At 39.3% G+C, this 16,833-nt stretch overlaps 1 protein-coding gene across 2 annotated transcripts in view; it reads left to right on the top strand.

Annotated features, from left to right (window-relative positions):
* GRID2 (glutamate ionotropic receptor delta type subunit 2) overlaps nt 1-16,833 on the top strand; it is a 984,963-nt gene that overhangs the window by 581,412 nt on the left and 386,718 nt on the right. For both annotated transcript variants that reach the window (XM_063310079.1, XM_063310080.1), the window contains one exon: nt 3,723-3,928. In XM_063310079.1, the coding sequence (XP_063166149.1) occupies nt 3,723-3,928 (206 nt within the window). The remainder of the gene's footprint in view (nt 1-3,722; nt 3,929-16,833) is intronic.

Below are 16,833 nucleotides of genomic sequence, written 5' to 3'. Positions count from 1 at the left end.
ACTCACTTGAGGGAATGATATTAAAGGCAAAACTGAAATACTTTGGCCACATCATGAGAAGACAGGACACCCTGGAGAAGATGCTGATGCTAGGGAGAGTGGAGGGCAAAGGGAAGAGGGGCCGACCAAGGGCAAGGTGGATGAATGATATTCTAGAGGTGACAGACTTGTCCCTGGGGGAGCTGGGGGTGGTGACGACCAGCAGGAGGCTCTGGTGTGGGCTGGTCCATGAAGTCACGAAGAGTCAGAAGCGACTGAATGAATAAACAACAACTTAGTGGTGAAGATTATGTATCTTTCTGGAGGATTTGGCTTAGGGATGCTATCTGATGGCATCTCAGCATGAAAGCCTTTACCTCAAAAAGTTCATGCACATTAGGTTTGTCACAAGCTACCTTGATAGCTCTGCATGCTTGGTTTAACTATCTTGTCTGCAACCTCTCCTTCAGATTTGTTATCTAGGTAGCTGCTCTAAGCTAGATACAAGATGCTGGACTGGAATCTCAATTCCTTCAGCACATGACTGATCATTTGAATAACCTAAATGAAACTAGTTTATTGTTAGATATACTGTAAATTTATCCTGACCTGAGAGGAATATTGCCTAATTTCTCTTGTCTGTGGGCCGTTCCCTTTGAATTATAAAGCCAGCAGAAACTAGAATTTTAGAGAGTGAGACCAAAGGGTGATATAGAGGAATTAATATCATTTTTATCCAAGAACTGGATATGGAGGAAAGATAATGGTATAATTCTGTTAAAAAAACTGTTGGTGGCATTCTAATTCTACAGTGTATAATTATCACTTATTTTAGTATGATTTCATAATGATTATGGTTATAACAATAATAATTAGTACTTCTATTGTATTTTGGAATGTTCTGAAGACTTCAATACATTATTTTATTGTAATCCTTACAATAGCCATGTAAAGGAGATTGTAAATATTACATGTATATTACAAATGTAGTGGGCCTGAGTCTTACTAAGAAACTTCATAGTAGATATGAGAATGAATTGGGAATTTCTTGCTATATATTTTAATTTCTTAGTCCAATGCTGCACCAGATATCCTAAATGTAATTTAATTTTCTTTGGATTATATCCATTGAGGAGGAAAAAAAATAATAATTCTCTCTTTGGATATTACCTATATACAACAACAGATTCTAAATTCACTCATGCCTATCCTTTTATTTTTTTTTAACTGAAAACTTATTTCAAACTTCGTACTAATTCTGCAAGTCTACAAGAATACCCTTACATAGCTATATATTCCAGGGTTAAAGCTAGGGCATATATTTTTATGGTGCACTTAAAATCTGGCACATTTGTAGCAGTTTAGATAATTGTGTTGCTTCTTAAATTGTCCTTGAAGTGCCAAAAAGACCTCTAACAGTGCTGATTAGACTGAATTTAATTTCCCTGATTTAGATATTAAATAGGAGCTGCAATTAACCATCACTGACTATCTTTTGGAAGTATATTTTTAGAATGAGCATATACTTTAGCAGCATTAAGCCATTATTCAGTGTTTAGTGCTACTTGAAACTTACTGAAGGATCTGGCTAAATACTGCAATTATATCCCTTGATTTCTGTAGAAAAGACCATTCTCTTCCATGGGGTCTGGTTCACATTCATATCTGATTTTCAAGTAATCTGTTGGTTGAGGAGAATAGTAATCCACAATTTTCTAAATACATGGGTTTCATTTTTTTTTCCGTTTTCAATGAACTTTTTCCATATTAATGCCTCTGCAGAGGAAACATTAAACATCTAAACAACCATATTAGACTTAACATAATACCATGTCAAAAGAACATTTGCCCTACACCTCTTCATTTCACCATATTGATCTTTTTAAAGAACTCCAGACTGGCTTCCAAGCCATGTGAGTGTGAAATCTCTCATATAAGCAAAGAATTAAATAATGTAGAAGTAAGCTCACTTTGAATATGCAGAACATATTTTGGATAGTTGTATAAAGCAGGTTTTATAACATGGCTGCCATGATGGATGTGATCAGCTACAAAGCAATCATTAACCAGAAAACAAGCTGGTGAGATTGTCCCTGACCATTCTCTCTACTGTACCCAACAGGATGGTTTCTACTACCCCAATGTCGTTTTCATCTTTTTTCTGAGCAGATGAGTTTCAGACAGTACTGTGCTGCAGCCACTGACCACTTTTATTTCTTAAAAATGTCAGTGTGGCCAATGTGGGCATTCTCGGGTATAAAGATGATGGGCTTTGCTGCTTTGCCTTGTCATATACCAGTTTCCCATTTTTAAAAATGAGAAACTAAAGAAAGTAAAAGGCAGTTCGGTAAAAAGTTTGTCAACGCCAAGAGACATTTATGGTCCATTATTGCTCAGAGATATTGAGTTGCCTACAAACATGCATTTATCTACACTTCTAACTTGTTCTTCCTTTAAGAAAGTCAGTTTGGGCTGCCTAATGATCTTTAACCAAAATTATGACACCCACTTCTGATTATTTTCATTCATGAGGTCACTCAGAGGAAGCCCAAGGGTATTCTGGACTTTCTATGAAAGCTGACATCTCTAAATCAGCAGTTAGTCAAGTAATTATTGCAACAGTGCTAGCAAAAACTAGTGGTGATGGTGTTTCTTTTTTAACCTTCAATATATTTCTTGGAGCTTTAGATGTGATACTTATATCAAGATATTGTCCTCATACCTGAATAAAACTTTAAATAGAAAGATTGGATGAAAAGGAAGAGCTGCTTTCAAAATAAGAGCTAAACTGCATGAAAGGTTAATTGCTTGAGTGAGATGACTTCTATTATTTTGTTTTGCTTTTTTGTAAATGACAAAAATCCTGTGAAATCTCAGGTAAGTGAGAGTAGGGATAGAGAACTTTAAGAATTTTTCTCCTTAACATAGACCTGACAAATATCACCTAGGGTGCTATCTGCATTTCAGGAAAAGCCTGAAACACTCTAATCTTAACTTGAGATGTAAATAATCAATTTTAGAAACCTATTTTTAGTGGGACTGACAGAGAGAGGCATTATTTTTTTCCTACCTATTACCATGAGGTAGCCCATTATTCTCAGTTCATACTAATTTGTATCTGGCTTCCACATTTTTCCCCAATAACTGCTCCTGTCATTATTTTTGCCCCCCTGCTATTGGTCTCAAGTTGTAACTCTGCCTGGTATATAAAATAAAGACACTTATTTCAGATTCTCCATTCCACTGGGATATTTTTCATAGGTGCCATTGCTGTTAATCTTTTCCACTTCTAAATTATAATATCACTTCCTCATGACAGGGGAGCTATTGTGATAATGTGATTTCTGGGTTCCATCAAATAGAATAAAATCAGTGGTGGGTTGCCTTTTGATAACTTATTGTCCTTTTCTTGGCAGGTGTTGCTTAATGAACACCACAGTCTGTCAGGATTGGGAATCATATGATGAGCAAGCAAGGAAAGCAAACCAAGGATAATTAAATTCCTTTTTAAATTGTTCTTTTCAAAATAAACTAGTGCTTAAAAAATTCTGCTCACAAATTAGCCCTTTAGGATGTGTCAGGAGTGTAGCTAACAAACAGTTGCAATGAATATGAAGTTAATGTGGCTTCAGGGGGTGGTTGCTTGACATGAGGCAGAATACCTTTCTCCAGATAAGACTAAATCAGTTTTCTCTGTGTTCTATATGGTAATTAGCATTCTGATGAGTTTTTGATGTTCCCAGATATCCGTGGAATACAAGAGTTTTTGGACAAAGTATCTCAGCAGGGAATGGATGTAGCACTTCAGAAAGTGGAGAACAACATCAATAAAATGATCACAGGACTCTTCACCACCATGCGGATTGAAGAACTCAACCGCTATCGGGACACACTGAGACGGGCCATTCTAGTAATGAACCCATCGACAGCCAAGTCTTTCATTGCTGAGGTGAGTGAAAGCTGACTATTCACTTAAAATTCAGTGCCTTTTGAAACTTCTGAGGAAACAATTTGGTTTTCGTTGCTGAAAAGGAAATCTGATTTTATTATGCAATTCCTTTTTCCCCCTTTATTGCACAGTAATGTGTATGTGAGTATGCATGTATTAATCTGCCCAAATGTTTAGACTTCAAATCCAATAATCAGTTGGCAAATGACTTACAGAAACTATGGGTCTTAAGATTCTAACACATCTAGAGAACACCAAGTTGAGGAAAGAATACATATAGGTTATTATTTGTAAAATAAAAACAGCTCTTAACCTAATACATTATGAGAATGGGGTTTGGTATTTAGTCTTATTAGCATTTATTATTGTTCATTAATTACTTTCCTGTAAAATTTATTCCATTGTTGTACTGTATTTATTGTTTTACTTTCAAATATCCAATTATTGGAGGCATAGGTGTTCATTTCTAACTACAGTGATGCCAAAATGATGAAATATGTGTCATGACATCACAGCGTCATGACAAATTCCTCCATTTCATCATTGCTTGCTCCGCCGCAAGCTCCAGTTGTCCTCATTCCATACTGTCTATCTATTCAATCCCATGCCAGCATCTTGGTAAAAAGCCTGGTCCTGATGACCTTCTGAAAGGCTGAAAGGATAGGGAACTGCCAAATTGCTGGGAGGAGGGTGTTCCACAAGGTAGGGGCAGCCACAGAAAAGGCACACTTCTGAGTCCCACTAGGTGGCAGGATTTCAGAGAAGGGACCTGGAGCATGCCTACACTATCTGATCTAGTGGGAGAGGCAGATATTCTTAGGGAGAGGGGGTCCAGCAAATAACTAGGTCCTGTGCCATGTAGGGCTTTTAAGGTGATAACCAGCATCTTGAATTGCACTTGGAAAGAAACTGGGAGCCAGTGCAGCTCACACAATAATGTGTAACATGGGCGAGCCTATGAACACCCAATACTGTGCATTCTGGACCAGTTATAACTTCTGAGTAGTCTTCAAGGGCAGCCCCATGTAAAGGACATTGCAATAATCCCACCAGGTAGTGACTAAGGCATGAGTGACCATAAGCAAGGCCTCCTGGTCCAGGAAAGGGCACAATTGGTACACAGGATGGATCTGTGCAAAGGATATTTGTATTGCTTTCATCTTGTTAAAAATCTCTTCAGTAGAAATTATTTTTAAAAAATAATTTCTCAAAGGCGTGATTCCCCTTAACAATGATTGCAGTCATTTTATTGCAAGAATTCTTCCTGGTGTACCTTCGGATCTATGGGAATCCAGTGAGGCTGCAGATCACTGGGAAATAATCATACAATGAAGGACAGACCTCTGCATTTATGGGAATATTTTTTAAATGTTCAACTTTAAAAGAATTTCTAAAGGTTCAAACCGAATGAGAACTGGCACTAACTGGCATTATATATGGTCCAAAGAAGTATAAGTAATTACTAATAATTACTAATTTGAGATCTGTGGTATTGTAATATGTAAATAAAAGGGAAATCAGAAATAAAGGCTCTTTCTAAGTCAGAATGGCTCTTAATTCTATACTGGAAAGCCTTTCCATTCCCGTTTTTTTTTTCCTACAGGGATGGAATGTTCAAGTACTTGAGTATGGAAAGCATATTAGTAGTCAGGGTGGCCCATACTGAGTCAGTTGTTCTTGTCCAACAATATCTGAAGGCTCATGTCATCTTGTTGTAGGATGAAAAGTTAGGGTATTCTCCAAACACAGTGATTCCCTCCTGTCCTTCTCAGTTTTCTAATGCTACCCATTGCTATGAGCAAAGTAGTTCAGGAAGAGAAAATGCCTCCCTTTCATCATTGCCAGTATTACTGTTCTGTAAGTAAATGTACATAGTAATAAAAGAAGAATTAATAGCTCCACCAGTGGATATTGCACGATATTCAAATATCAGTTTACTGCAAGATCTAAAAGCAAGTTCCTGGTACAGGCAGATGACTTCTGCTAGGATTCAAGCATTTCCCCAACTACGCTTTCATTGTTCCTGGGCTTGTGATGGTCAGTTCTGAATATCTCTTATTTATGAAGCTATTGCAACATAAACTATTAAGTAGACAGTAATGTACATGGTGTAATATACATATACATATACACACATACATACACATACATACACATACATACATAAATATACACACACACACACATACAGAGTGTGTATGTATGTGTGTGTATATATATACAAACACACAATCACTGTATACACACACACATGGTATATGTATACACACACACACACTGTATACACACACACACATGCAGAAAATGATGTTGGAGGCTAAGATCAAGGCAACTTGGAGGGAAGTTTGTCAGCTGGTGGAACTACAGAAGGGTGTGGAGATAAAGGACAAGACTCGGCTACTGAAAAAATACAAGAGTATGACTCCATCTGAAGCTCCAGAGACTGCTAAACAAAGGCTCACAGCACTGGCTACCAGGCTAAGGAGATACATTAGAGAAGCAGAAGCAAAGAAGATAAACCATGATGAGGACAGCAACATCCAAATACCACCAAAGGATAAGACAGGTCCTGAAGAGCCAGCTCAGTTGGAAGAACAAGATCCATGCCATCAACACATATGCCCTGCCAGTCATCAGATACCCTGCTGGTATAGTGAGCTGGCCAAAGGAGGACACGGAGGCTGCTGATGTGAAGACCTGGAAGCTCCTCACAATGTACAGAGGTTTCCACCCCAAGTGCAACAGCCAGAGACTGTACACCAGTCAAAAAGAGGGTGGGTGGGGTCTGATGAGTGTCAAAGCTACTGTCCTGGATGAGACCCAGAGCATCCAGGAGTACATCAGTAAGATGGCACCCAAAGATGAGCTGCTGAGAGAATGTCTGAGGCAGCAGCAGACATGGGAGGAAGATCCAGCAGAGGAAGTGCCATGGCAAGACAAGACCCTGCATGGGATGTACCATCAACAAATAGCTGAGGTGTCTGACATTGGGAAATCCTACTACTGGCTGGAAGGGGCTGGACTAAAAGACTGATCATAGCAGCAAAAAACAGGCCTAGGCACCAGATCCATAGAAGCAGGCGTCCACCAAACTATACAGGACCTGAGGTGCAGACTGTGCAGAGAGGCCTCAGAGACAGTCCAACACTTAGTGGCAGGGTGTAAGATGCAGGCAGGAACAGCATACACTGAACGGCACAACCAAGTAGCTGGCATTGTGTACAGGAACATCTGCACAGTGTATGGGCTAGACCTCTCAAGTCCAGATGGGAGATTCCACAGAAGGTCATGGAGAATAACAGGGCTAAGATTCTGTGGAACTTCCAGATCCAGATGGACAGGTGGATATTGGCCAATCAACTGGACATTGTGGTAATAGAAAAGGACCAGAAGACAGCAGTGGTGATAGATGTAGTGGTGTCAAGTGACAGCAACATCAGGAAGAAGGATGAGAAACTTCCAGGGCCTGAAGGAGGAACTAGAGAGGATGTGGAAAGTGAAGCCCAAAGTGGTCCCAGTGGTGGTAGGGGCACTCAGGGCTGTGACCCCCAAGCTGGGAGAGTGGCTCCAACAGATCCCAGGAAAAACATCAGAGCTCTCTGTTGAGAAGAGTGCAGTGCTAGGAACTGCTAAGATACTGCACAGAACCCTCAAACTCCCAGGCTTCTGGTAGAGGACCTGAGGTTGAGGAAGATACATGCGACCCACTGGGGTGAGATGGGAATTTTATATATCTTAGTAACCAGCAGAGTCACTTGTTGAGATGGGCGGCTATTGAAATCAATCAATCAATGAAATAAATAAATAATTAGCTGAAACAATCAATGATAGAGGGGAGGGGAATAGCTCTGGTAATGATCCTTGATAAGTTGATAGTGTTCTGATAAGTATAGGTAAAGGTAAAGGTTTCCCTTGACGTAAAGTCCAGTCGTGTCCGACTCTAGGGGGCGGTGCTCATCTCCGTTTCAAAGCCTTGGAGCCGGCGTTGTCCATAGGACACTTCCGGGTCATGTGGCCAGCAGTATACTGATAAGTATACTGGTCTCTTATTTCCATCCCTTTAATATTGATATTTCTGCATGCATAATCATGGATGGATTCACAGATAATCACATTTTGTTCTCTCATGACACTACTTGGTTTAAGTTGTTTTAAAAATGACAATCTACATTGTGTGTTTATATGAATAACATCTATTAACATTAATTTTATCAAATTACCTTTTGTCTCAGGCATTATATATATTATAAAAGACTAAAGTAGAGAAATTGAAATCATATATAGCTATGTTTGGCATTGCCCCTTTAACAAAGCATGTGGCTTTTTTTCTGTATTCTCTGCACCTCTTGCAAAACTGAAATATTTAATGTTTTCCTTATTGTGCTTTCAGTATCTTTATGTTAAAGAATTTCAACAAGTTCCCTTGCAACCTTCAGAAGCAAACAGCTACTTAATAAATAAACTTGTAAAATATTCAGTTAAATTACACTTAAAAGAATCTTGCCTAATTCATTTGAAATTATGGGATGTATTTATGCATGTATTTGTACTTATTTGAAGAACATAATGTATGTGCATATATTAGGAACAATTTAAACTGCTTTGTAGGATTATAGTATTTACATTTTCAATTCCACTTGCCATATTTCATGTAGTTAGAATAACAAATTGCCTACACAGAATATTGAACATATATAATGAAATGTAAAGCATCCAATTTATAACATTCCACATTTAAAACAATGAAGTTGGATCACTATTATATATTTAGATATTTCTACCATGACATACTAGAATGTCTGCATTCAAATATATACTAGAATGTCTGCATTCTTATTCTTTCACAACATTTATTTTTAAATTAGCTGTTTACCAATAAAACTTGAGTCTTATCATTTCTATTGTTATGTATATTATGTTGCAAGTACTCCTAGATCTGTCTGCAGTGTCTTGATTATGCTTTTTGCAAGTGATTAGCTCAAATCTACGATGTCAAAATTTAACGGGGCTTGATCTATATTTCCTTCATTTCACAAAGCTGTGGAGATAGAGATAGAGATAGATGGCATATGATCCCATAATGGTTGTCATGAGCACTGATGGTGAGCAGGAGGGGGCCCCTATCCAGGGGGGAAAACGCATGCGTAGTAGTGAGGAGTTGAGCAGCCATTCAAAGAGACACAGAACAGACTCACCTCGACTTTTGGGGTTTATCTGTATGGGTTTTCTCATGCTTCTTCAGTTTGTTAGGATTTTCTGTCTAATGTAGCAGTAATAAAACACTAGAGACCTATTCCTCGTCGCAGCATGGTTCCTGACTGTTAGGACAATGGTCCTTAAATAGATAATTCCATCTTTAAAAATAGCTTACTCTATGTCTCAGTTCAGTTTTGATCTTTCTTAGTAGAATGGTACAGGTTAAATGGAATGTACTTTCTAACAATTTACAGATTGAAACAGGAACATTGTTGTGTGCTTAGATCTTGGTAGCAGTTTTCTATCAGGTTATTTATTTATTTATTTATTTATTTCTCAAATTTGTCACCACCCATCTCCTCTCACCAGAGGGACTCTGGGTGGTTTACAACAAGATAATCAATAAAACAATAAATAGACAATAAAATTGCAATATACAATAGTGCACTATATAAAAACAATTACAAATAACAAATAAATATAGATAAAAGTCCAGATGGCTGTGATCTAATTCAGTCCTTGCATGGAAGGGACACTTTAGGGCACTAGTCAACCCCAGGCGTAACTATTCCCCTCCCCACCCCAGGCCAGGTGGCAGAGCCAGGTCTTCAAGTTCCTCCGGAAGGCCAGGAGCAATGGGGCTAACCTCACCTCTGGGGGAAGAGTGTTCCAGAGGGTGGGAGCTACTGCAGAGGAGGCCCACCTCCTGGACCCTGCCAGATGGAATTCTCTTAGTGATGGGGTCTGCAGCATGTCCTCTCTGCATGATCAGGTGGGACAGGTTGATATAACAGGGAAAAGGCACTATGTTTTAATGGGGAAGAGCCCCCTGGCCCCATGCCATGTAGGGCTTTAAAGGTGATAACCAACATCCTGAATTGGACCTGGAAGCAAACTAGTACCCGATGCAGCTCACACAGTAAAGGTGTTATATGTGCCCTTCTAGGGGCACCAAAAATAGCCCACGCAGCTGCATTCTGGACCAGCTGTAGCTTCCAAATACTCTTCAAGGGTAACCCCATGTAGATCACATTGCAATAGTCAATATAGGAGATAACAAGGGCATGACTGACTGTTCGAAGGGCTTCACGATCCAGGAAAGGGCATAAGTGGTGCATAACACAAAGTTGTGCAACGGCCCTTCTGTCCATGGCTGCCACCTACTCTTCGAGCAGGAGCCGTGAGTCCAGGAGGACCCCCAAGTTACTCACCAGGTCTGTCTGGGGCAGTGCAACCCCATCCAGAACTAAAAATGACAAAATCCCAGATACGGAAGAGCCATTAACCCACAGCCACTCTGTCTTACCAGGGTTCAGCTGCAGCCTCTTTTTCCCCATCCAGACACCCACAGTCCCCAGGCACCAAGAGAGGGCGGTCACAGTATCACTTACCTTACCCGGGAAGGAGATGTACATCAGCATATTGATGATACCTCATCCCATGATGATGGATGGTCTCACCCAGTGGTTTCATGTAGATGTTGAATGGGAGAAGAGAGAGAACAGAGCCCTGTGGCATCTCACAAAGGGTCTAAGGGTCAGATCTCTCACTCCCTATCACTACCATTTGGGACCAGCCCTGGAGGAAGGAGGTGAAACAGCACAAAACCACACCACCCACCCCCAACTCCCTGAGCTGCCCCAAAAGGATACCATGGTCGATGGTACTGAAAGCCACTCAGAGGTCAAGAAGAGTCAGGATGGATGCACTGTCACCATCCCGGTCTTGCCACAGTTCATATGTGCGACCAATGCTGTTTCCGTTCCATATCTGGACCTGAAACCTGACTGAAAGGGGTCTAGATAACCCATTTCATCTAGAACCCTCTGGAGCTGCAATGCCACCACTTTCTCAACCACTTTCCCCCAAATGGGAAGGTGGGAGATTGGATGAATATTGTCCAGTACAGTAGGGTCCAGTGATGGTTTCTTGAGGAAGGGGTGCACCAGCACCTCATTAAAGGTAGTTGGAAACAACTCCTCCCTCAAGGATGTATTAACCATTTCCTGGACCCAAGCACATGTCACCTCCCAAGCTGCTTTTACCAGCAGGAGGGACATGGGTCTAGGTGACAAGTGGTGGCATTCACAGTCCAGAGGATCCCATCCACTTCCACAGGTCCAACAAGATCAAACTGTCCCCATATAACTGGGTAAGAGCACTCCCTTGGTATCTCCACGGACCATGCCTCATGCTTGGAATCTAACTTAGAGCGAATCCAAGTGATTTTAACCTGCAGGTGCTCTGAAAACTCCTCTGCATGGCCCTGTAGGTGGATCACTGAGCCTCTCTTCCCCAAAAGGGATTGGGTGATTTTTGACAGGGCCGTCAGGCAGCATTCTGTGGATGAAATAAGAGCAGAGAAGTATTGACACTTCGCTGCTCTTATTGCCACAAGGTAGGCCTTAATAGCGGCTCTAGCTTGTGTTCGATCTGATTCAGTCTTTGTCTTAGACATCTCTTAATCCTCTTCAGAACCCTCAGCTCCTCCGTAAACCATGGGGAGTGCCGGGTTTGGGTGGGCAAGAGAGGCTGCACAGGCACGATCCTGTCCAAGGCCCCGGCCATCTCTCTCTTCCAGGCAGCAGCCAGGGCCTCCGCTGGACCGTGCATCAGGTCCACAGGTATAACCCCCAGCTCCCTCTGAAACCCTGCTGGGTCCATCAGTCACCGGGGGCAGACCAATTGAATGGGTCCTGCCTCCTTGCAGAGTGGGGTGGTGTAAGAGAATCTCACGGCCACCAGGGCATGATCTGACCAGGACAATCGACGATTGATGGGAGTGATTCCTTAGCATTTCAGGTAGCTATCCTTCATGATATAAAAGTTTGGAGCACACATGTGTCCGTGGGCAGAGAGGTTTTGCTCTACCACTTGCAGCTCTTCCCCTGATAATTGACCTGTGGTCCAATCCACCCATCCCAACACCTCAATCAGAGGCATCTTCAGGGGAGGCGGCAAGAGGGATAAATGGCAAAAATGGTGTTGCACTAGTATGCCACAAGCTGCATACAGGTGCTTCCCCCATAACATTAGATCAAGAGGAGCATGGCCATTCCAGTCTATTTCTGGATTCACTAATGTATAGTCCTGCAGGACTCAAGTGCTGGTCTTTCCTGTCAACATCTTGGTGAGAGGTAAGCTGGACTAGTAAACTTTCATCTCTCTAGTCCTCAGGAGCCAGCAGAGAAACCCATCCATCTTTATTATCTCCAGTTGAGTTAAGATTATTATAGAGATTAGTAGTGTTATTCTTTTGAATTTCCACAGTATTACAGATTAAGTGTAGAGCAAAATTAGAATAAATCAGAGGTCCAGTGGGTTCATTACAGCCTTAATTGTCTGTATGACCTTAAGGCCTACCAGACCTAACAGTGAGGAAGTTTAGATGCCAATGTAAGGACATAGCTCTGCATGTGTTAGGCCCAATTACATGCTGGGAGAAAAGGCATTTTGGAAAGAGCAGTTGTATTGCTCTCAGAAGTTTGGTGCTGACGCAATGCTGCTTTTAGCTTGTTTGCTTGCTTGTGCAAAAATCCATTGCAGCAATTCAGATCAGCAAATTGATTTTGCAATTCAGTTTGAAAGAAGGGATTTGATCAAATTCCCTTTAAATCAAAACTTCACTCAGCCCTATGAGTTATGACATTACTGTTCTAATGGGAGATGGTCCAGCACTTCTGCAGGGTGCCAGCTTGGGCAAGATTGTAATACACATCTACCAGAGAATCTCTTATTGAATTCAAGGTCAAAAGTGCAGATTTCTGAATTTTGGAAGAGGAAGCTAGGAACAAAGATCAAAGCTTAGTTACATCTCAATAATTTTGGACTCAAGTATTGCATTCTAAATATATAAAGACAGACTTTTTTAGTCAGAAATAATTTCCATTGTTTTCAGTAATAGAGAGTAATTGGAACATGCTAGACTAATGAGAAAAAAGAAATATAGATTATTATGTATTTCTGTGTACCCGGCTAGCCACCTTCTGTAGGTTCAATTCAATTCCTATATCGTTCAATTTAGTTACAGTTTTTTTATAAAGAAAATTACTAATCTTCCCTGAATTAGTACATAATAGCCATATTAGTTTTAAGAAGATTGAAATTAGATATTGCCTCCTCAAATCAGTTGTTTTAACTACTCATTAAATCACTTGGTTTGTTCCCTGGGGAAACACTAAGTTACCTTATTAATAGCATTTACACAATCTTTATTTTTTTCATTCAGACAAATCAACCACCAATAGACACTTAGAAATAAACCATATTTATACACCATTCAAAAGAGACAACAAAAAGCTAAGAAGGAAACAAAAAAGACAAGAACATCCAGCAGCCATCATCCAGATAAGCACTGATTAACACCAGACACACAATCAAGAAGAAAACAATACTCCAATCAAAGAACTACCAAGAAGAAAAACACACCCCACCCACACTGGCAGGCAAGCTACTGTATATAAAAAGGGAGGAAACCTTTGCACTTCATAAATGTCAAAGAAAAATTGGAACAGATAAACTCTGAAACAGCATATGAAAAGGACAGAGAAAATTCAGAGAGCAACAAAAACTAGAAAATGTATCTGATTAATATGAGGAGAGTATAAAGAGGTATCTAGCTCACTATCTCCCAGTTTCAAAGGTTAAAGATATCTCAATTCTCCCAAACTTATCTCAGAAAATAACCTGAATATGGTCCTAAGGTTTCCAGAAAGAAAAAAAAAATCAATCTGAGACTCAGAAATTCAGTTTGGTGATACACTCCTAAATCTCTTGCTTAAGTGCAATGCAGCATGGCTACTTCTTATTTATTTTGAAATTTTGAATTTATCATTTGTGCAATTCCTTGCAGTCAAACCAATCTTAACTTTTCCTAAAGTATTTCCACAAAGAATCTCTAAGCCTGGACTAGATGGCTGCACCAATCATTTATTAAACCATGGAGATGGCAGTTCTTCTCCAGACTGAATTGTAACCCAAGGTGGAAAAGAATGTGAGGGCTACAGTCTCCTAACTTTTCACATGGACTGTCATTAGACCTCCCAATGTACTTTTCATGCCCAAATTCATGAGAAACTCACTGACTTTGTCACAAAAAGTAAAAAAGTGGTTCAGTTTATACAATCAGCAAATTAAGTACTTCTATTCATCCTTGGCTGCAAAATAAAATGCTCCTTAAAACAGATATAGGTCTGTATTCCCTCACATTTGGGAGAAGACATATATTCACATGACTAAATGTTTCTGTGGGGAAAAAAAAAAAACTAGGCAGAACTTTTTTTTCTTGACATGCTGTTTTTAGGTTTAAGGAGTTAATATTTTTTCTTTACTGGGAAGAAGAATGGATATTTATCGATGGGAAATATATCTACTAATGGAAGGATAACATTAAAGAAAACTGACTGAATTAAATTAGAGGTGTATCAAGACTACAGAAAGCAAAAGCTTTATGCCACTGTTCTTCCCCTGCAATTGGAATTCAGAGGCTTTCTGTCTCTAATCCTGGTAGGGATGCATAATTTTGATGTCTAATAGCCACAGATAGTTTTCTCATTTATCAGTGTAAGTAATCCCTTATTATTAAATTATCTAAGTAAGTAACCATTACCACCTCTTATAATGGCAAATCTCTCCGTTTAAATACATGCTGTGTGAAGAAAAGATATTAAACACAGACAGTAAGAAGACTATCATTTGGTTTCATTGAATGACTCCAGATTTAATATCACGAGAAAGAAACTTCTTATCCTTTTTCTCCACACTATGCATCATTTTATTCACTTCACTCATAACAATTCCTTATTAATTATAAGCAATTCCTCGTCCCACCCAAATCCTTAAATGCTATATTCATTCATTTAGTGGATATACTCCACACACCTGTTGTTTTTGTGACAGCTCTTTCCATCTATGCAATATCATTTGATCTCCTACTTGTAGTCTATAAATACAATAGAAAAAAAAATAGTACTTGGTTGTATAGTTAGGATGAACTGGCTTTCAGAAATTAAAATAGCTGTACTGTCGTTTGGGATCACAATGCCCCACCCCAATCTGTTCGGATCAGTGTTGGCCAGGAGAGAAGAAAGGAATCAGAAGAACCCCTGGGGTATAAACCCAATTATCCATTGCAACCTCTAGTCACACCTGGAAAGCATGAATAGAGGTACTATAAACCTATCTTGCTTGCTTCTACTATTTCCCACAAAGGAACAAATTCTCACTGATGAAGCATATCAAGAACTGCTAAAAGATCCAACTCTCAGCATGACCACTTTGAATCTTTCCATTTCAAGGTAGAGAAAATTGGTCCAAAAGTAATTACATTCTTCCTGTGGCCATGGTCAAAAGGCAGACCAACAGAGAATTGAAAAATTCAAGGCATCTTTCAGTTATTTGAGTGATTTGAACACTCTGCTATTTTCCCTATACACATACAGATACAATTCTAGTAGGGCTATGCACAGTTCAAAATTATTAGGAAGTACTTCGGGCAAAGTATGAACACAGCACCTTCCTGCTACTTATTAAAGCAGCTCCTTTTTTAGACTTGCATTAAAACTTTAAAAAGGTGCGGCTGATTTAAAAAGTCAGTTATTTTATTATTATTATTACAATAATTATAATTGGACTCTTGATGTGCCACTTTTCTTTTCAGGGTTGCATGGAAGCCTGAAAAAAAGAAGGGCCATTTTAATAAATGGTAGAGAGATGCTGCTCATGCTTGAACAAAGTCCAAAGCAATTCTCTCTAACCATTTTCCAAGCATATGCAACCCTGCTTTTCTAGTACTTTAGTAGATTCAGCATACTTATATGCATGTTATGATACAATTCTTGGTTTAAGAAAAGATCCTTTTAAAAATGAATTTTAAATCTGCAGATTAATTTATTAAAGAGTTAAGATGCATTCTTAACTGAACGTATAAGGAAGTGACATGAAATGGTAGCATAAAGTTACGTCCTCTCTGGTAAATTGCATAGTTGCATATGGAAATCCCATTGCCAAGCTTCTAAGGCAAAAAATTGAGTGATTAGCATTTCAAAATATGTACATAATATCCATTAACAGGTGAAGGATAGTATTAGCTTTCAAACACTGCAGAAATGTATTTGATTTTTGTTTGTTTGTTTAATAGAACTTATATTTGTAAGCTAAAGTTACAAAAGTGTGTCTGTGGTTCTTAAAGGAAGTGATTAATAAATCCTTGACACCACAGTAGACAATTGCAAGTCATGACTTGGAAAAAGATCACAAATGCAGTTTTATCTGAAAATGAATGGAAGCCAAAACTCTTACCTCTTCCAATCGGTTATCTTATCCTTTGTTTAAATCACCTTATTTTTACCATTGAAAGAAAATGCTGAAACCCTCCCAGAAGTATTATGTGGAATAACCCACACTGAAGCATATGTTATGTAATTAAAACTAATACTTTTATGATGGTCATTTACCTGTAAATCTCAGTAAGACTGCACTGCCTTTCTGTTCCATATGTTCTGCTACAGTGAGATTTCTCACTTTTGGTTACAGCTGAAATCACACTTTTTTAAGAGCCAAGGTGGTTTACAACTCAAGAAAACAATACTGCCCTTTCTCATTTGACTACAGTTTATCTTCTCCCTACCATAGTTTTCAAAGAAAAAATCATGGATTTGAAAGCACCAACATTTTGATAATGATCAGGTGCAATGCTTCAGCAAAAGATC

This window comes from Candoia aspera, chromosome 8 (genome assembly GCF_035149785.1).
Source record: "Candoia aspera isolate rCanAsp1 chromosome 8, rCanAsp1.hap2, whole genome shotgun sequence".
In the NCBI taxonomy this organism is placed as follows: domain Eukaryota; kingdom Metazoa; phylum Chordata; class Lepidosauria; order Squamata; family Boidae; genus Candoia; species Candoia aspera.
Note: the sequence above shows the minus strand (reverse complement) of the source record. Positions and strands in the feature narration are given on the sequence as shown.